We start from the raw sequence: 22,684 nt of genomic DNA, 5'->3' as shown, positions 1-22,684 counted from the left end.
TGCCAATAAAATCAGGACATTTAGACAATCTGCTGCCAGCCCTGTAAGTACAACGGACCCACTTGGGGGTACAGTGACAGTTCTTAAAAGATACCTAATTGGTAGTGGTGCAACGGATCACTGTTGATCCATGATCCGAACTGATTCCTGTCCACTGTTTGGTATGCCTGTGATCCAAAGATCCGAGAAAAAAAAAAGTTCCACTGTATTGTGCGTGTGTCTCTCGTGCACTGAACTGCAAATAAACTTCTCTCACACGCACTAATTCAACCTCTTGTGCACTAACTCAACCTCTCTCGCGCATTTTCGATCGACTTTTGTTCGGTTTGCCGCTTCATACGTGTGGTCATGGCCAGCGGTAGCAGTTCAAGCAGAGGAGCTCGACAAACCTCCAGCATCATTTAAGTCTCATGTGTGGGAGCATTTTGGCTTCCCTGTTAAATATGTTGATGGGAAAAGGGTTGTGGATAAAACCACCACAGTTTGTCGACTGTGTGGCACAAGGAAGCCCTATGAGACTGGCAACACGTCGGGCATGGCCACTCATTTAAAACGACACCACCCTGATATGACAGGACCCAAGACGATGGCTGCGCAACAACCAAAGATATCAGGCGGCATTTAAGCAGCCCTTTGCTGCCCAATCAGACCGGGCTAAAGCTATTACAAAAGCTATTGGGGTGTTTATTGCTGCAGACATGAGGCCATATTCCGTTGTGCAAAACAAGGGGTTTAAACATATGATACATGTGATTGAGCCCCACAATGATTTTCCGTCGCGCACTCACTTCAGTGACAATATTGTCCCAAGTATGTATGAGCAGGAAAAGTCAAAAGTTATGGCTGAACTGTCCCAGGCATGTTCTGTGGCCCTAACTACAGACGGGTGCACCTCCAGGGCAACAGAAAGCTATGGGACAGTGGCCACTCATTACATCACAGCAGAGGAGATACGAAGCCCTGTACTGCAGACACGCCCCCTCTACGAGAGTCACACTGACACAAACCTGGCACACGTCTTGACGGAAGCAGTGGCAGAATGGAGGATAGAAAGGCCCAATACTAATATCCCAGTCACAACAGATAATGCCAACAACCAAATAAATGCAGTGAATGAAGCAGGACTGGGCCCACAGATAGGGTGCTTTGCGCATGCAATTAATTTAGCATCCCAAAAAGGAATGAAAGTGTGTAAGATGGACCGCCTCCTTGGGAGGATCAGGAAGGTGGTTTCCTACTTCCACCGAAGCTCAACAGCTGCTCACGTGCTTAAGACCAAGCAAGAAATGCTACAGCTGCCTACTCATAAGCTCATACATGATATCACAACAAGGTGGAACTCCACTTATGATATGTTGGAGCAGGAGCAGGCAGCTATATACTCTGCACTAACAGACAAAACCCTGAAGAAAAATGCCAGAGACATCGTCACCTTGTCTGATGATGATATTAAAGTGGCAGAGAAGGTCCTCCAGCTGCTCAAACCACTCAAAATGGTTACAACTCTGTTGAGCACTGAAACGGCACCATCTGTGTCCATGATCCTGCCTCTGAAAACAAGGATCCTACAATCCATGGCCCCATGTGAGGAAGACAGCACCATCACAAGAGATGTTGAGACTGCCATTAGAGAGGACCTGAAGCCCAGATACACTTCACCACCAACTCTACAGGACTACCTTCACAGATCTACTGCACTTGATCCAAGGTTCAAGTCGCTGTCTCACCTAGACCTTGCCCAACGCCTGAGGACATACAGTGATCTCACTACTGAGATTGTGAGCAGTCTTGGCACTGAAGACTGTGAAGAGGTAAAGAAAATAAATATTTTGAAATTATATATTTTTTATTTCTTATGATAACGTTTTCAGTTAAGCTTATTAAGTTATTTATTAAGTTATTGCCACATTTTAATGTCTATGGGAAAAAAAAAGTTTTAATCAATAATGTAACTTTCCCTTTAGCGTCAATATGCAGCATCAACAGGAGCAGACACATCTCCTCAAAAGAAGTCGGCAATGGCGGAGCTTTTTGGTGAGACCTTTGCACAAAAGGACATGGTCAGCAAGGCTTTTGCTGACACCATCAAAGAGGAGGTGGTATCCTATGAGGCAGCAAGTGGCATTCCAGTCGATGGTGATCCACTGACTTGGTGGAAAAGCAGCGAATGTAAATACCCTCACCTTGCCACAATGGCAAGACACCATCTTGCTGTGCCTGGCACTTTAGTGCCTAGCGAGAGGGTGTTCTCAACAGCAGGGGACATAGTTACAGCAAAGGGATCTACATTTGCCCCAGAAAATGTAGACATCCTCATGTTTTTGAAAAAAAATTTGAAATTATAAGCTCAGTTCTGCTTTGCTTTCTTCTTTTTTGATGATGTGGACATATGCTAGTTTTTATTTTTCTCTCCATGTTCAAAGTAAGAAGCAACGATGCCTTAAATTGCATTTAAAGTTGTTTTTTATTGTGTCCATATTAAAGGAAATCGTTATAATGCCCTATATTGCACCTTAATTTGTATTTATATAATTGAGTGGAAGGAGTCTTGAGATGAATGTTTTTAATGGGCAAAAAATACTTAACTAAATAAATGGAGAGTTAAATTTGTCTTGTCTTTTTTTTATTAATCCGATCTGTGACTTAAAACCGTGATCCGATCCGAACCGTGAGTTTTTTGATCCGTTGCACCACTACTAATTGGACTCCATTTTGTGCTGTGAAACTCACAATCTTGACTTATTCTGACACTTTTAGACAACAGCTCTAGAACAGAATATTTTTTTTTCTGTATTCAGGATATGATTTAAGGACACAATAGCATTATTCCCTTTAAACATAGTAGAAAGGGTAAAATACTATTGCAAGCAGTGTCAGTAATATGCAAGGGCATAGGGCAAAAATGCTCCTGATTTTATCAATGCTGCCCTTTAAAACACAAGAGCAGGGGCAAAAATACTCCAGAAATTATTTACTTTACTAGTACTCATTTAACATGTATTTATGACATTTCAGTTCCTTCTTTAATTCATCTCCCTCGCTCACCTTTGTGCGGCTTTCTGGCTCAAAACAGAAATGCATACTTTCCAGATGTCTTGAATGTACTGTCAAGTTTTCAGGGCTTCCCATCACAATAGCACCAGCGCTTCTGATAATCTCATGAAGTGTATAGGAAACAAAAAGATGAAAACATGGCTTTCCAGCATCAACCAACCAAGCACCACAAGTCTGCATTTGCTGAGTGATGGTTAATCTCTGATGACCGTTTATGAGTGGATGGATTCAGGCAGCCAATACGCTGCCTTACGTTCGCAAACCAGGTTGGAAACGTCTGTCAGTGGGTCACGAAGCATGGCCTGCTCTTCGAGTGTGAGTCAAGTGCTCTGCAAGACAACAATCACCCTATCAGAGCAATGTGACTTAAATTGCTCAGACATGTCAGTCTGTTGCAATGGAACTTATTTATAGAAGCCAAGCTGCTGCCCAACATCTACCACCATTGAGCATGCCATCTGCCTTTCTTGTGGACGGTGAGTAGCTGTACTGTTTCACTAACAGTGCCGTGCATGGGCACATTGAGACATTTCACAAAGATTTTACAGGGTTAATGAACAAATGTTGAGCTTTTTATTAAAGAACCAAAGGAAATTGTAGGAATACCGCCTTTCAGTGCTTTTCACACCCCAGCACTCATGCTCACTCACAAAACCATTACACTTCACTGGAATTCTCTCAGCAAACTATACACTGCTAGGTTACTGGTAGGGCAGTGTTCATACCATGGCAGGAGTCTAACTGTGGTTCTGGTGGGCTGCAGTGAATGTTGCTTTTTGTTATAACCTAACTGCTTAATTAAAAGCTATTTATTACTGCTGAAGTAATTACTACTAAAGCAACATTTCTGGACTCTATTTTTGTTAATTCACTTAAGATTCTTAATCTTATTTGCTTTCTTTAGGCTTAAACTGCTGCATTTACCATATTTTTAACCTGCAGCTAATTTACAATTGCAAATGACCAATGAATAACTTACTAACTTACATACTTAGCTACATTTAATTTACTAGTTCTCAAACACAGTTTGAGGGTCCATTGTGGCTGCAGGTTCTAAGCCCAAATTAAATTCTGCTCTTACCTTGATTCTTACCTTAACTAAGTTAGCTCTTACTTATCATTTCCACCACAATTTTCATTCTGCTCTTCCAGGTGTTGTGGTTATTTAGGCCATTAATCTACTAAAGCCCACTAGCTGTATCTCCTGAATTTCAGTGCTGTTTATCCTGGTCTCTCCTCTACTCATTGTTAATTATAATTGTTAGATTAAAATTAGGGAAGAAAACTCTACAGAAAAAGGTAAATTAACATGAAAATGATGCAAAAGAGATATCCACTTAAAACTAAGGCAGAAAACAAAATGTTGAAATTGTATAAGAAGGCAAATCTTGCACTGTTGCACTCTTCTAATTGCAGTACAAGAAGAAAAGGCCAGCTGATCAAACAGTGAGACCAGTTTGAGGTAAACTGACTCACTGAACGTGAAAATGGTTTACACAATAACCTGTAGTCAAATGGCCCACTGGACAGAACTTGAGAAAAAACTGATCGAAAGTGTTCCCAATTAAAATGCTGCATGCTTATCATGAAACATCTGTCCATCCATCCATCCTCTTCCGCTTATCCGAGGTTGGGTCGCAGGGGCAGCAGCTTAAGCAGAGAGGCCCAGACTTCCCTCTCCCCAGCCACTTCTTCCAGCTCTTCCGGGAGAATCCCAAGGTGTTCCCAGGCCAGCCGGGAGACATAGTCCCTCCAGCGTGTCCTGGGTCTTTCCTGGGGCCTCCTCCCGGTTGGACGTGCCCAGAACACCACACCAGGGAGGCGTCCAGGAGGCATCCTAATCAGATGCCCGAGCCACCTCATCTGACTCCTCTCGATGCGGAGGAGTAGCGGTTCTACTCTGAACCCCTCCCGGGTGACTGATCTTCTCACCCTATCTTTAAGGGAAAACATCTGGTTTCATGAAATACAACAGAAAGAAACACAAGAGAAAAAAAGTGAAGGACTGACAGTTGCTAATCTGTTCTGGTTCACAAATCACTTGGATGGATTTTGGTAGAAAAGGAAGATCTGCAATATAAAAATGATTTGACATGGCAGAATGAAAACGCTAACAAGCCATAGAATTAAATAATACTTCTATTATCGGCAAGGGCCAGCTTCTAGAGAATCCATCAGTGGCTGTTGCAATCCTTTAATTCCATGCGACAAGTGATATGCACTATGGGTCACTGGCTGAAATCCAGGGCTTTGAAACAAACCCAGAAACAAAGGATTACAATTTTAGTATTTTTCACAAAAATACTTTTAGTAAAATAAATGTGGTAATTTTTATACAGAGGTATGCTAACAAGTGACTGTTGGCTGCTGGTGGCTCACTGTATCTTTGACTTTAGAATATCAGTCCTCTGTCTGAAACACTGAAGTACCAATGATTTATATAAAGCAGGTTTTCTTTGATTGCTTTTCATTTATATTTTAGTAATCAAAAAAAAAAAAAAAAGAAAAGAAACTGAAACTATACACTGCTTAAGTTATATCTTTTCTGCTATAGAGGAAAATAAATAGCTGTTTTCACAAATCTGATAAAGAAAAATGTTTAGTTTGTCTATTTTGTGAAATGCCATTATTTGCTTATAAAAAGCCCCAGGATTTTAGTGACTGATGTCCTACCATGACTGGAAAGTACTATATTTAAATTATTCTAATTATTACAGTCTATGACTAAAATGTCTGAAGAAATATATAAATGGGTAAGGATAAATGCAATAATTTCATTTTCAAAATATCTTTTTAATTCTTGTACTCCAGACCTTTACATAACAGCATTAAAGCTCAGCATTTCCTTAGGCAACTGAGTGGGATCAAATAACATTAGACCTCTACTGAGTTTACATTACCAGAGTATTCTGCATAAAAACCAACAAACCTTTTTTATTAATGTATTGAGACTTACTCATTTAACTCTAAGGCTTCATGTGCTGCAGAGATTCGAGCTTGAGGATTTCTCTCTCTCCAGGCTTTCTGCATTACTGATGAAGAAAAGATCAAAGATGCAGGGTATGAGAATTAAAATTAACAAATTTTTTATATTTTTTAGCTCAAGAACAGCTATAGTACAAAACAGAACAGAACAATAAATATTACAGTTGAGTAAACAAATGTCGTCAAGTTGCTAGGTAACAAATCAAACACATTTGTCTGTTCATTCTGTGGTGTGTTAGCATTAAGTACATTATGGTCTGACGCCATTTTGTACAACTTATAAACTGACATAAACACACAACAGAATTCACATCAGGTAAGGCCTGATATGTATTCTGACAATCTACAATGACAAATTTTAATATGTGGAATGGTGAGACCAATGGCTGAAATTAATGTACCATCCTCCTTGGCATAGAAAAAGTTGGACATTTATATCACATACAGTAAGTTTCTGAATATACAGGAGATTGATAAAAACTACAGATACCATGGCTCCGCTGAATGAACCATAACTTGCATTCATAGCTAGTTTACAACTTCAAACTCATGTACTCTCTGCTGCACCAACAGCCAAACTGTTATGATCTGTTTAATTAATGCCAAGTCTGTGCAATGGTCACATACAAAAATCTGAGGAATTTGTGAGGTTTTTTTTTACAAATGAAAACTAAAAATATGAGATCTAGAAAAATCCATAACTAGTAGTATCATAGGCATCTCAGCTCACCTCCACTATATTAGCTTAAATAAAAAAGGGCAACTGAATGGATTCAACAAGTTTGTACCCATGGGATTTTAGTATTATGCAGCCAATACTGGTGGTTGACTTAATGGTAATATCAGTACTGGACAGAAATGTTAGGACACAGAGTTCTGAGAATGACAATATTTAGAGAATTGTTTGCTGTTTAGAAAAACTACAGTAATTGTGTACTTCACACAAAAAATTCATTTTTATGAAACAAAAACCAGGGTGTTTAATGGTTTTGAAGTTATTGTTTCTCTTCCACAAAAACCAGGAACCAAAACAGCCTGACAAGCAAGAATGGAAAAAAGCCACCATTTGCACTGTGACTGCAACAAGCAAAACATGTTTTTTGGTACTTAACAACCAAGCAGTGTTAACTATTCTGTTTGCTGCTTTTTAGGCTTAATTAAGTTTTTTATTTTCATTTCACTCTACTTTTCAACTTTTTCATTTTGTGTTAAATTTCTACATTATGCTGATCACTGTCATATGTCTGAACAGCAGTGTGGTAGATTGTACTTCTGATTCCATTTTGCACAAAAAAAGAAGTATTTTACAAAACCATAAATAAAACTAACAACTATAGTGACTTGTTAAAAATGACACCCATAGCAAAAAAGCTTGAAATGCAGTCCTGCTGTTATAGAATTTATTATGCAATTTTTTTACAATTTATTAAAAATACAGTAAAAACTTGATTATCCGTTATTCAATTAACTGTCGGTCTCCTTTAACCGTCAGGGCAAAAAAAAAAACAAAAAAAGAAAAAAAATTGCACATACCAGCGTCAACCTATTACTACTGCCACACAATATGCTGCAAGCTTTGCACATTGGAAGAACTCTTCCTTTTGCTAGCAAATAGTGTTTTTCCCCTGCACCACATGCCATGCATCATTTTGAAATCACAGTGTCAATTACATACTTTCAATTTTAATAGTGCTTAGTAGCTTTTCTCTTTTGTTATTATTAATCTACTATACATTGTTATATCTGATAAACGAATGTGTGTGTTGTTGTAATTATCACAAAAAGTTATTAAACATTTATGAAATTGTGAAAGTGCATTAAGTTTTGCTTCAATTTATGGAGTAGAAGAACAACAGTGAATGATATAAAGCATGATGCAGACAAAATTGAAAAACGTGTTGAAAATGGAAACAACAGACTCTAATGTTATTCTGTGTTCTTCTGTATTGGAATTTTCATTGAAAATTCTGTTATGTTTTGTTAATATATTATGATATGGAGGCAGCTTGTGATGCGCTGTTTGAGAGCAGAAAGGGTGGAATGCTGTGTAAGTGACGGGCTTCTGCTCTGTAATGGGGGGACACACCTCTTAGGAGATGAATGACAGGAGAAGTTAGGAGAAAAAGGAAGGTGTGGTGGAAGGAAGATTTGAGTAGCGAATCTGGAGACAATAAGCAGGGGTATGTGCTGTATAGCGATAAAAAGAAAGCAAGTGGTACTAGATAAACTGATTGGTAGGGAAAGCTTTCTTTTACTGTTTTGGAGGGTGCTCTGTAACCCGTAACCTAGATAACGGAGTATAAGACAGGGCACCATTTGTTACAAGACGAAGACTCCAAGTAAAATGCAGAAAACTCTAGTACCCCTGAACTGTATTATATTATATGAGCTAATTAATTTTACTACTATAGTTTGTTAATATAGTTTTATTTTGTAAATAAACAAGACCTTTTGCTAAACTAATGTAATGTATATCATTTTTAAGTAGCTGCTGTGTTATCCATCTTTTTCTGTTTTCCGTAACAGCCTTGGTCCTGACCCCTGACAGATAATCAAGGTTTTACTGTATATACTTAAATGAATATGTAACAATGAATTATTTAAACATAAAGGACCGAGGGTAACTAAATGGCTAACTAAATATAGCTTAAACCTTGAGCAGGTGAGGTCTGCCTCACCTTAGTGAAACTACCTGAATTTCCAAGGTTAGAATGTAGTAAATGAGTAATGAACATCCCTCTAGAAAGCAAGGATAAACTAATGGCAAAGGCCAAACACCTCTCATATGAAGCGGTACTAAGAAGAAGTGGAGCATGCAGAACACCCCTATGAACGAGGCAACATTCAGATAAACGGGAGAGTTAGAAAATGCTTGAATGAAATAATGATCTGCATATTATGCATATTAAGAGTCAGATGAGGGGATGTTTCAGATGAGGTAATGTTAATAGAAAAGTACAAAAGCAGATGAATCGTTTAATTGCTCACTCCATGGACTGAGACATTTGTGCATGATCTGTGTTAATAAAGAAACATTGCATATTCTCATTTGGGCTCTGTGACGGTCTTCTTTGAAGATAGAGGATTTTTTTTCCATGACTCTGTTTGCAGAAAAACATAACATACCACTAATCATTGATGACAGCTTCACCAAAGCCTCGACAAGGTGGTCAGCCTAAGTTTTTTATACTGAGCATAAACCATATTTCACAGGTTGTTCCAAAAAAACCTTTAGGAAATCAAGACAGTGAAAATAAAGCTAGAATCATGCTTGGCTTTATTCTGCCCGGTTCCTGTTAGTGGAAAAGCAACTGTGTGTTCTGAAAGAAACTCTGAGAGCACATTAGATTTTCTGGGTTCCTATTTGAACATCTCACCCAAGTGACATGAATGCAATGTCTGATTATTTAAAAAATAGGGCACATACTATGGTACTTTGGCATTTCTTTACTGAACACACTAAATATATAATGTCGAACAGCTTTATGATCTCTTGTAGGTTACAGATCATGCTATATCATTACATTAGGATGGAGGTCAGAACTCTGATTTGGACATTCTAAAATGTGCATTTTTTAAAATTTTTTTTTAAATTCAGGCCACTTCTGTGTCTGGAGTTGGAGTCAAGCTGTACACAAGCCAACATCTTTTGAACTTCATATATGACTAATGCCATGATACTTTTCTCAAAAGCAGCCCCTCAACACAAAGCTCCCTCCATCATGCTTCAGTTAGGATGACATTTTACTTTTAGTATAGAGTATTTCATTTCCTCATCACACATAACGCTATTAGGTTTAACTAAAAATGTTTGCTTGAGTACTGTGAAATATTAAGGTAGGCAGCATTATTTTTGTTCGGTATCAGTCATTTCCTACATGATGACCTTGTATGAAAAATCAGTCTTATTCATGATTTTTCTTCTCACTGACAAGTGCAAGGCATTTGTACAGATATTTAGTTGTCATCTGGGCAAATGTTATCAGGCAGGAACAAACTTTGGACAGTAAAATGGTCAAACACAAGCAAGACGGACAAGACTGAAACTTCATAAACTATAATATTTAACAGAAATAGCAAATGTCTGCTAAAATCTGCAAGGGCAAACACTTTTGTTTTTCTCTATCAAGTGATATGGCCTTCTTATGTACAGGTCCTTTATGGTATTTAATATTTAACATGGACCTTAAGTATTCAGGATATAGTATGCTAGACGGAACAACTTCACTTAAAACAAAACAAGCAATGAATTAAGACTTGTGATTTTCTTCAGAAAACAGAAAGACTAAACAACCAGTGGGTCCAGGGCTATTGCACAAAAATTCAAAGCATGATTAAGGTTGTGACGCTAGTCACGTCTTTCCAGACAACTGTGTCTTCAGTACATGCACTCTGATGGGTGCTGTGAACCGTGTTCAGTGAATGCTGGCAATCCTGCTGAAAGCTGCAAAAAGCAGCAGTGTGCACACCAGGCTCGAGAGGACCACTCTCATACACAGAAGACTTATCAATTCTGCCAGCTTGCATTCAAATTTTGTTTTTTGCCTCTTACATTTAAACATTAATTACTGTACTTGAATGATATTGGAAGTTAACTATAACACATTTATTGAAAAAGTTCTTCACTATATCATTAAAACTGAGGACCCAGAACACACAATTCAAAATGTTCAAAATGTTACTAAGACAACTAGACAAAACTGAAGTAACCTGTAATTCAATAAAGATCATGGCATCTGTCAGAAATTATATTTAACCAAAGAATTTAAGAGTGAATAGTATAGTATTATCCACTTTACCACAGAGGGACTTCCTAAAGTTAGAAATAGACAAGCAGTTAGGCAGTACTGGAGGCCAGTTTCAAGAAATATTCACTCAATAATAAATACTCATCCATCCATTTATTTACTGAACCCACATTAATCCAATATCATCAGTATAAAGAGCAGGCAGAACCTCTGGGGAACACAGGAAAGGCCACTGGCAGCGGATCACAAATTCCTTGTGACTTACAGCCTGCTCATCTCTCACCTCAGGAAGAAACCAGAAGCCATCTGTTCAAGACATGCTCCATAAATACCAAACGGCCAGGGAGCTTAGCCACTCCTAAAAGGAACCACCTCTTCCATTTACATCCAAGGTGACATGAAAAGAGGGCAATTTCCCATTGTATTCCCAACCAAGTTACAAAGAACTCTACAAAAGAGGCTGCTACACTATACATGCTGCAAAAGGAGAAACTCAAATACAGAGATCCATATGTGACTGATTACTCATAAGTTAATGTGTACAAAAATGTAAAGTGTATACTGTACATACAAAACACATATTATCAACCTTTGTCTAAGTGGGTGTGACAGGTGCAGGTTTCTTGCAGACTACATCAGGTTTCCATTCAGCATTCCCTGTATTTTGCTTCATTCACTTTCCCCTCTACCCTCAAAAGCCTTATCCAGCCAGCTGCAAAGAAGCATTCCCACAGTATGAGGTTGCCACCAACATGCTTCTCAGTGGGGATGGTTATGTCTTTGATAATGTGCAGTGCATACCGTGGTGTTTAATCTGACGGCCAAAAGCTCAATTTTGGTCTCATCACACCTACCTTACCTCCAACTGCCTTTGGAGTCTCCCACATAACTTTTAGGCAAACTCTACCCAAGATGTTTTGTGTGCTTTTTTTAGTTTCATAAACATGTGAATGATGAAATACCTAGGCAGCAGTTGTTGTCTCTCCAATGTCATCCACTTTAGCTTGCCTCTTTGTGGCCTGCCTCACTTGTCTTCTTCTTGCACAATCTCTACATTTTTGTGGACGGCCTGCTTTATACAGATTTACAGCTATACCATACTCTTTCCATTTATTAATGTTTGATCTAACTGGAATCCAAGGGATATTCAGTGACTTGGCCATTTTTATGTTTCCATCCCCTAACTTGTGCTTTTTAATCACCTTTTCGTGGAGTTGCTTGGAGCGTTCTTTTGTCTTCATTGTGTATGTTAGTCCACAATACTGAGTCACTATAGGTTGGGCTTTCCAATAAGGTACATTTACAGCACTGTTAATTGACGCCTCGACTACAGACAGGTGATTGCCATTGAACTGATTATGTGCTGTCTGTGATTCAATGCTGTATAGGATGAATCCTTTTTATAGGCACTGTACAGTATTTTCATAATCTGTATTTTTTTTTTTTTTGAGAAAAGTCTATCTGTAGACCTATAAAGCTCTGTTTTTCATTTTTTTCTGTACTTTTCTTACAGTGCGTGTACACATGACATCACAGGAAGCACATAATGTCAAGCATTGTTTGATACTAGGAACTTACTAAACACAGGAAAGTGGCCAGTGGTGCTGGTGCTTTAAAAAACATAAAAGGGCAATAAATGCAACAAATTGTAATTAGTTCAGATCAGATTTATGACCTTGTGTCTCATGCACAATCATGTAGTTCTCAGTGGTCTGCTTGATCAGCAATTCTCAACTTCACTCTCTTGTGATGTTAATCTTCTACTGTAAGTTTTGTAAAATCCAACAACACATAGTACCATAGCCCAGGTGTGCCCCAGTACACAATTTATGTTGCAGACTAATTATTCTAATTTTTCTATTTGCACTATGGCTGTGTGCATTCTTGCTTTTGGTTGCATTCTGAATTTCCATGCAGTTCAATTAATTGCAACATTTGTTAAGTATGGGGCTTAAATGTGTTTCCAGTTCAAGTGCACATAAACCTGCAGGTAAAATTGCAAGGAAAGTGAAGGCTTCGGCAGAGAAAGTGTAATTTCTGGATTTGACAAAAGCTGGCCATAACTTTGTTTCTGAGGACAGTAAATATGATGTGCATAGTTTGTAAATAAGAAAATACCATGCCATTTTGATGTTTGTGCACCAAAAGTTGAATAAGCTCTACTGAAAATAAAGAAAGCATTCAACATGTTGACTGAATATCTAAAGAGAAAACAAATCAGCTGCAAAATAACATGAACCTGCTAACTGCTTTTCCAAACTCACTCTATAATGAACACTGTCATAGGTATCAAAGAAATTGGGAGCAAAGTAAGAAACAACCTATGATGGGAAACCAGACCACTGAAGGGTACATGTAATCATATGGAGCTAATTTGGAATCTAAAATTTACTGGCAAGTGAAGGTTTTTGGTGGAAACTGGAGTGCCTGGAGAAAAGCCATGCAGACACACAAAGAAGGTGCAAACTGCACACACACGGATTTGAACTGTGATGTATATGGAAGTTCAAAGGTAATGCTAGCTGCCATTCCTACACATGTGAAATAATATCAAAGATATGAGAAGACACAGTATAAATTACAGGCGACATGTTGGTTTAATGTTTAAGGAAATATTTGACTATTAAGTAAAACTTTTAATAAGCATATGCCTTTATTTTTTAAGTAAGAGATTTATTAAGAATGTTAATAATATGAAGGTCAATATCAGCTGCTGAACCACACTGCAATATTATAGCAGTATGTTGCTTTGATGGTGTGGAGTGGCTTATGCGCTTTCTGGTAGTGTCCAGTGTTCACAGATATCACTTTTTTATGATGGCTTGTAACCAAAGCCTTCTTTAGAGCTACAGATAGCTGTGTATACAGAAGGATAATACTAAGCACTACATAAGTGATATCTAAAATCAAGTGTTTTTACTACATTCCATGCAGCTAACATTACTTAAAAATAACTAAAACAAGTTTAATGAATTACATATACTGTACTGTATTTCTGACAATATTAAAATTACATATGAACTAAATGTCTTTTTTAAAGGACATTAACCTTTTGTATTTAATTAGAATATTATATTTATTAAAGAATTATCATCACCTGTAATTTAAACTGATTACCTTCCCAGGTTCCTTTAACAAATTAGAATTAGTGCTATGTGGATTGTTCCTTCATTGTTCCTTATTAGTTCATATGTCTTACTTACTCATGTAGAATTGTTTCTCTTTGAGTTTAAAATGATCACTCCAGTTCGTAAGTCCTACATACATATCAATTACATTATGCGTATAAACTCCACAAAAAATTAAGGGAACACATAAATCACATATCGGGTCTCAATGAAAAAAATATTAAAATGGAAAATCTTTACTGAAGAATACTGTGTAATTCATTGACAACATAATGATATAACAACACTCAATAGAAACCAAAACCACCAACCCATTGAGGAATGGATTCAACAGCAAACATAAAATCAAAGTCAACAACTGAAACACAGGCTGATCCAACCTGAGTGAATTTTAGCACAGGGTTTCATAATGTGACTCACTGCCTGTATGCACTCCCAACAACGTCTAGGCATGCTCCTGATGAGACAGTGTATATTATAATGGGGATCTCCTCCCAGTCATGGATCAGGTCATCAGTGAGCTCCTGGACAGTCTGTGGTCCTACTTGGAGGTGTCGGAGGTACAGATACATAACATCCCAAAGGTTCCCAATGGGATTCAGTTCTGGGGAACATGTGGGGATACCAGTCCCCGAACTACCTACGCACTCTGGCCACATGAGGTTAGACATTGCTCTGTACCAGGAGGAACCCATGGCTCACTGCACCAGCATAAGGTCTGACAATGGCTGCAAGGATTTTAACCCAATACCTGGCATGGTACCATTGTCTTGCATGTGCACCCTCCAAGGTATGCCTCTCCAGACCATCACTGACCCACTGCCAAAACCGGTCATGCTGGATGCTGTTGCAGGCTGTAAACATTCTCCATGGCGTCTCCACACTCTTTCATGTCAGTCACATGTGCCTGTTGTGAAATTTCTCTCATCTGTGAAGAAAATGGGATACCAAAGGCAGAGCTGCCAATTGTGGTATTCTCTGGCAAATGCCAATCACGCCACATGGTGATGCGCTGCTAGCACAGGTCCTGCTGGAGGACGTGGAGCCCTCATACCCCCCTCATGGAGTCTGTTTCTTACAGTCTGGTCAAAAACATGTACACCAGTAGCCAGTTGGAGGTCATTATGGAGGGCTCTGGCAGTGCTCCTCCTGTTCCTCCTTGCACAAAGGAGCAGATACTGGTCCTCCTGCTAGGCTGATGCCCTTCTATGGTCTTATCCAGCTGTTCTTGTGTAACGGCCCATCTTCTGGTATCTTCTCCGCGCTCTTGAGACTGTGAAGGGAGACACAGCAAACCTTGCAATGGCATGTACGGATGTTCTATCCTGGAGGAGCTGGACTACTTGTGCAACCTGAATTGACTGCAGGTACCACCTCATGTTACCAGTAGTGACAAGGACTCTAGCAAAATGCAAAACTAGAGAAACATCTGTCAGGAAAAATAAGGAGAAGAGCTGTCCACAGCCACCACCTTCTAAACAATTCCCTTTTGTGGGTTGTCTTTCTGTGGCCTCTCCCATGCACCTGTTGTCACTTAATTTGCACCAAAGCAGGTGAAGTTGATTCACAATCGCTTGTGCTTCCTAACTGCACAACTTGATATCCCTGTAGATTAACTGACTTGGTGTTAGTCTGTGATGATTAAGTGTTCCCTTAGTTTTTTTTGAGCAGTGTAGTTTTATTGTTTTATATACCGATTACAATGAAATATACATACACAAAAATTCATTAGAAATCAATAAGGTTCAATCTATTTATAGGACTGTCTTCTAAAAAGCTTTGTCACTGAACAGTGTATCTAATTTAAAAAGCATTGCTTGGTTACTCAGAATGACTTTTACAATATTAAAAAAAAAAACTTACTAGCATCTGCTGGCCTCATATGGTCTGTGTCACATGTGAAAAATGTCTGGTGATCTTGGGCTGAAAGATTCATATCATAATATGTGAGAGGCTCTCTTCCAGTAACCCATGTATACCTGTAAGGTGGGAAAACATTTTTTTTATCAGTATTCTTATGGTTTCATCTGTGAAAAAGAGTGGCTACGTTACATCAATTTAAACATACAAAAATAACTAGAAAACATGCTTAAGGGCAGCAAAAAAAAAAGTGCTTGCATTTGCTGCCCTAATTTATTCCCCTTAAACATATTTAAAAATGGGGGGACCGGGGACCTCATGTATAACACCATGCATAGAATTCACACTAAAACATGGCATACGAACAAAAGTTGAAATGTGCATACACACAAAAAAAAATCCAGATGCATAAATCTGTGTGTATGTCAACTTCCATGCACTTCCCCTTTACCACTCCCAACGAACGTGAAATTTAACACAGGTTCACGTGCCTACAGCCCCTCCTGGACTCCTCCCAAAATTTTGCACATTTTAATATGCAAATCAATATAAATATCACCTTACATTCAGTGTTTGGCTGAAAAACAATGAAAAAGACACATGAAAGAAGGAAGAATTTCAGCGAATGAGAAGTGGAGGCAAGGGAAAAATGTACTATTTGGTGGCTTACTCAGTGGTATAAGCATGGTGGTCACACTTGAAAGTTCAATCTCAGAAAGTCACACAGTGCCCAAAAGAAAAAAGAAGTGGTCAGATATCACAATCGATGTGATAAGGTGAGTTGAGCTGACCCTCTGTTTATTCTGTTTCAGACAATATTACAAAAGCTGACCCTCGTGCGATGCTCAGACGGTGATGGTGCTGCTGTGCCAAGCCCGTCTGCACGCCTCTGCTTCAGAAACTGCTGGGAGGCCATCTGGCTGTGTGCTAACGTATGCTGTTCTGGAGTCACAAAATTCAACAGTGGATGCTGTAAGAGATGTGGCCAATGAACTAAGGGATATAAGGGCTGTACTACGAGATATTGACCACAAATTAAACAAATTGATTAAAAAACAAATGCTGCATGTGATTACCTCTTTTTACATTCTACTAATTACATTCAAATGAAGTTGTAATATTGTCCAACTTGGCTGATCATTTGGTGGGTCAGGTTCATCACAGCCCATCTCTTCAGGTAAATGCTTGCACACTGCAACACACTTTCTCTGTACTACAGAGTAGCACATAAATATAGTAGAAATGCTTTCTATTTTCATAAGCAAATTCATTCTCTGAAAGTGACTCGCAATCCTTAAAAAGACTGCTTGCTTTTTGCCGCACTAGTTGGAAGAAACACTTGCAACTGTGCAGAGCTGCCATTTTTATAGGTTCCCAAGCTATATATGATGTAATGTCAACTCATTCTTTTGGTGATTCATTCCTGGGTGATGTAACTTGTCCAGTACCATTGCAATTACATTTGGAAAACCGGACGTTGCTGCGAATTGCACTTTTATGTTTTCCAGTTCATCCACAGTGTAAGGAAATCTTATTTATTTGGATGGTAAGTTTTTCTGTTCTGTAAACTATATTGTTTTAAGCAGGTCATATTTTTAGCGATCCGCTGTAGCAACCCATAATGGGAGCAGCCAAAAGAAGAAGATTCTTCATGATTCATACTGACTATTAACTTTTTTTTTTTTTTTTAATGAATTTAATTTCAGAACACCTCTTGATAAACTGTCTTCAAAAAATAATGCAGAAGCTTAAACAATAAACACACAGTTATCTTGAACTTCCATGAAAAACAAATGTAATTACTCTCACCGGTTATATTCTGCTCCTCTAAATAAATTTAATGGGTTTCGCCACACTTTACATTCTGCAAGAAACAAAAAAATTATTACGTTTTTATTTTAAAAAAAAAAAGTTCATCCTGATTATTCCATTAAAAAATATTCCAGGTCAGACAGAATCTTAAAAAAAAAAAAATCTGTTTTATCTGTCCATGTTCAAAACTAACTTAATCCAGTTTTCCAGAATCACTGTTGCAAAGCAGCAACCAATCCTGGATAGAGTGACAGGGACAGTCCACTCTTGTGTTTATCTTGTTGGTATCCTATGGTGGCATATGCTGCCACTGCTCTAATGCTAAGCAGCTATTCTTATTATTCTTATTAAATTACACAGCACATAATTACTAATACTATAGAATACTTAACATGCACTGGAAAGCCAGTTAATCTTGATAACTAGAATTTTGTCCGATATTGACTGTGATATTGCCTTTAAAACCAAACCGTGGATAAGCCGAAAGTTTATTTTCTCCAAGAATGCTATTGAGTAGAATTTTTGCTTTCATTCTCTCCCAATATCAACTGACTTTATGTTATAACATTAATAGACGTAAAATTCATGATTTATATTATTCATAATAAAACTTTTTTTGTAAGGTGTGTTTGGTGTTAATTTATGGATCTGTGTATGGTTCAGTTATTTCTGTCATTCCAGAATACCTGGCAGGCAGCTACTCAACAATAAATTGAATCAAAAAATTGAATTATATGCCATACGCACACTCATCCCAGGCCAATTTAAGGTCACCAATTAACCTAAAACACATACACAGCATCAGCATTAGGCAGACAAACTGAAGAACCCTGATAAACACCCACACAAATTTGAGGAGACTGTCCAAATTCAAAGACGTGATGCAGAAATGTAGAAATATTTACAGGCCACTAACAGAACTGAAAGTTAACTGCTGCCAGTTGCATTTTTAATGTATTTGCAAATTTAATGTATGCCCATTTTAAATTCCTGAAAAATATATTACAATCAAGTCTAACTTCTTAAAGAAGAAACTTTTGAAATGTATGTATATAGGATGTTTTGAAAGCGATTTAGGAATTTTGATGATATTGATTCTCCCAGATACAGTAAGGTGCAGGACAGACCATCTATTAAAATCTTGTTTGATGTTTTTTGTCATATTGCCAGAAACTATGTTGAAAGAGAACTTTATATTATCATATAATAATTATCCCTTGGTGTTTAAACTATTTTGATGCAGTAAGGGAAAAAACATCAGGCATATAAGACAATACATATTGTGGTCAGTTCAAATGGAAGAATTCGAAGTAACTTGTCTCTGCTTTAAAAAATAAATAAATAAATAAATAATGGTTAATACATTATCGCACCTGAAAACTAAGAGATCCGTACATACAGTTTAACTCTTCTCTGTTATAACTTCCTAAGTGGCACTGTTGAAGTAAATACAACACTAAAAAGACTGATTTTTATTCACAGTTTGTAGAGGAGCTGTCACTACTATGTACAACTAAATTTCATATGAAGATGATAATACTGCAAAAAGGTACAAAGATTTTTGATGAATCATGATACAATGAACAGTATACAGTAATCCCTCTTCGATCGCGGGGGTTGCGTTCCAGACCCCCCGCGATAGGTGAAAATCCGCGAAGTAGAAACCATATGTTTGTATGGTTATTTTTATATATTTTAAGCCCTTATAAACTCTCCCACACTATTTATAAATATTCCCTGCACAGTTATACAGCATAATCCATTTGTATTCTCTTAGATATTAGGTAAGATTCATTGAAATTATGTATGTAAACACAATGTTTATATACAGTAAAACCTAAATATTATTTTAAAGATATCGAGTGTCTCCAATATTACATACGTTACAGCCATTACAATAGACAGCCCACCAGCAATAAATATGTACAATGCAAGAAAAATTGTATATAGTAAATGTGTGTACAGTGACACTAAACGTACGTACATGTACTAAGTACTGTAAGTAGAAAATTAATTATGGTTACTCACCAACAATGACACGAAGACTTGTCCGATAACGATGAGTTTAATTTTACTGCACAACAAAGGAGAGCATTACAGCCCTTCTAAAGGAGCCACTTCAGGCAACTGAGTAGCACCACCGTTATTCTTCTTCAATCCAAATCCCTAAAGCAGATTCCATCCAGACTACTGCCTTATTACATCCACTTACAACTCGTTTTGTACCCTGGTTAAATGGACACTGCGGCCGTAGACCTTATATTCCTTTCCTACTTTTTAAATAAAAAGAATCGTAGCCTCATTGATGCTGTAATGCCGTCCTAAAGCGGTGTAGCTTTTCCCTTCCTTCAACAAATCCAAAACGTTTACCTTTTCGGCAATTGTTAACATCTTCCGTTGGCGCTTGGGCACAGACCCTGAAGCAGTAGCAGGAGCAGATCATTTTGGAGCCAAAATGGAGGGCTTGACTATGCACAAAGATAAACACAAGAGAGCACAAAAGTTAACTCTTTACACAGCAAAACACACTGATGCTGAATGAGCAAGACGAGTCTTCCTGGTTAACACCACATTCAGCACACAGGTACTTAACTGCGTGCTCTGATTGCTCTGACGCCAATAGCGTCCCTTGTATGAAATCAACTGGGCAAACCAACTGAGGAAGCATGTACAGGAAGTAAAAAGACCCATTGTCCACAGAACCCGCGAAAAATCCGTGTTATAGATTTAGTTATGCTTACATATAAAATCCACGATAGAGTGAAGCCGCGAAAGTTGAAGTGCAATATAGCGAGGGATTACTGTATACCAGATTTCAAAAACATCAAAAGAATCAGCTAATAAATGAATATTGGCCAAATACACTGTGGTTAATCGATTTAAAAGCTGTAGATTGAATTAGCCCTTCTAACCATTGATTTCTTCATTATCAAATAATGTGTACAAAACAGGGGAAAATAATGTCTAAATTAGTACAACACTTTGTCCTTGTCATCAGAATTGCGCTATAAAAAAACAAGAGTCCAAGAGGTTTTTTTTTGTGTCAACAATATTTTAAAAAGATTTATTGGTAACATCACTGTTATGAAGACTAAATCATAGTTCATGACGTTATGCGAGTGTAATCTTGGATAATGCCACTTTTAAAGAATTGCAGTTAGACACTCAACCTATCATTGGCTTGTCAAAGATAAGGATTACTGTTAATAATGTGTTGTCAAACATGGATTTTTTTTTAACTGAAAATAATTCCACTCCCAATATATAATGCATATTGCCATGGGAGTTTCTCATCACTGAGAGACTAAAATATATTATATAAGTCAAAGAATAGGAAAAAGTGCCTAAGGAAACAGATACAATTGAAAAGCCTCATCTGAAAGACTGATAAAGAATACACAATAAAGCCCACATCTGATCTGACCCAAACAGACTTAATTTGAGGTACCTAAAACTACTGAACCATCATTACTTAAATTATGCCATTAATATTGTGAGCATAAGCACTGTATATTTTATCACACCAAATACACAAGAGACAAGGCTCTAAGCTCTTTAGAGGAATTAGAATAGCTGATGGATTAAGAACTATTAAACAAAATGAAATAAGGGATTTAAGAATAATTATGCAACACCATACTCATCAAAATGCTTGAGTAATCAGGTTTTACCAACACTTGAAGAATAATTCTGTCACCAAAGGATGCAAAAATCACAGGGTCTAGGCAGATTCATTGAAACATATAAAAAAATGATCACTACTAATGTACCAACATTTCAAGGATCACTCGGATTGAGAGATTAGAAATTCGGTGTCAGGCTTCTATGTGCACCTAACTTCCAAAAACGCAAACAAGACAGTGTTTTTAAAACTCAATGTCATTGTCCTGCAGGAACAAAACAGTAATGAGCCACAACTAAAATGTCATAGGAAACTGTGACATCTGATTTGTCCACTCACTCTTCTGTGACAAGAGCACATAAATTGACACTAGTCTGTAGGCCAACTGAAATACTTGAATACTTATGAAGAAAATGGAAAAGGAAAAAGTTTTAGAACATTGTTCTCATAGTGCTGGATTATTCACTGATGCATCTGTTGGCAAATTAGCGAGCTTCAACCCATCTTTGCTCTTAAAGGACTAGGCCATCAATGGAGACTACTTGCATACTATTTACCTGTATACCATCACTTTTTTATTTCAACTTGTCACGTTGCCATTAATCCTAAACCCCACAGAACCAATTTTTTTGGAGTGTGTTGCAGGCATCAAATTTAAAATAAATACACATCTTCAAAAAAACAATGCAGTTGATTAGGTAAAACATGAAATATTTGTCTTTATACTAGTTTTGTTTGAATGTAAGTCAAAGTAAATTTATAAATCAAAAAAGTACATGTTCAAGAAGTGTTAGCAAGATCATTCGTCTCAGTTCTTGGTGGATGACGTCTTGTTAGCCTTATCTAAAACACAACAACCTTGAACAAGAAAATTAAAAAGATGAAAAGAGTGAAGCTTTGAGGCTAGGTTAGTCATCACTTAAGAAAGCTAAAAGTACTATTAGAATAAACCAAGAAATGTAGCTTAACAAGAGTGACACATAATTTCACTTGGATTTCAAAAAATATTGTGGAGTGTAAGGTTAAAGAGTTCAGGTCGTGCAAAGTTGTAAATTCATCTTTGAAATGCACATGTCAGGAAAAGTTAAATTGTTGGTTTGATTAATTGTTGATTAATATATCAGAAAAGGAGTGGAAAGTAGCAATGCAGAGAATTCACTCGAGCTCCATATGCGCAAAGCATACAATTATACAACTCAAAATTATATATCGAGCACATCTGTCTCGACTAAAACTCTCCAAAATGTTTCCAGGGCATGATCCAACCTGCGAACGTTGCAACCAAGCCCCAGCCTCACTGGGTCACATGTTTTGGGCCTGCAACAAATTAACATTATTCTGGACAAAAATTTTTAATTACCTCTCAGACAGCCTTGGACTCACAATCCCTCCTAACCCATTAACAGCTGTGTTTGGGGTTCTTCCAGATGGGTTTAAAGTGGAGAAGGACAAACAAATTGTGATTGCATTCACTA

The 22,684-nt window shown here is 37.6% G+C and overlaps 1 protein-coding gene across 4 annotated transcripts in view; it reads right to left on the bottom strand.

Moving 5' to 3' along the window:
- LOC120534111 (suppressor of tumorigenicity 7 protein homolog) overlaps window positions 1–22,684 on the bottom strand; it is a 214,591-nt gene that overhangs the window by 35,023 nt on the left and 156,884 nt on the right. For all 4 annotated transcript variants that reach the window (XM_039761388.1, XM_039761390.1, XM_039761391.1 and 1 more), the window contains 3 exons: window positions 17,585–17,639; window positions 15,779–15,894; window positions 6,011–6,086 (listed from right to left, as the gene is read on the bottom strand). In XM_039761388.1, coding sequence (XP_039617322.1) covers window positions 6,011–6,086; window positions 15,779–15,894; window positions 17,585–17,639 — 247 coding nt within the window. The remainder of the gene's footprint in view (window positions 1–6,010; window positions 6,087–15,778; window positions 15,895–17,584; window positions 17,640–22,684) is intronic.

Source organism: Polypterus senegalus, chromosome 8 (genome assembly GCF_016835505.1).
Source record: "Polypterus senegalus isolate Bchr_013 chromosome 8, ASM1683550v1, whole genome shotgun sequence".
NCBI lineage: Eukaryota > Metazoa > Chordata > Cladistia > Polypteriformes > Polypteridae > Polypterus > Polypterus senegalus.
This window is presented reverse-complemented; position numbering and strand designations above follow the sequence as displayed.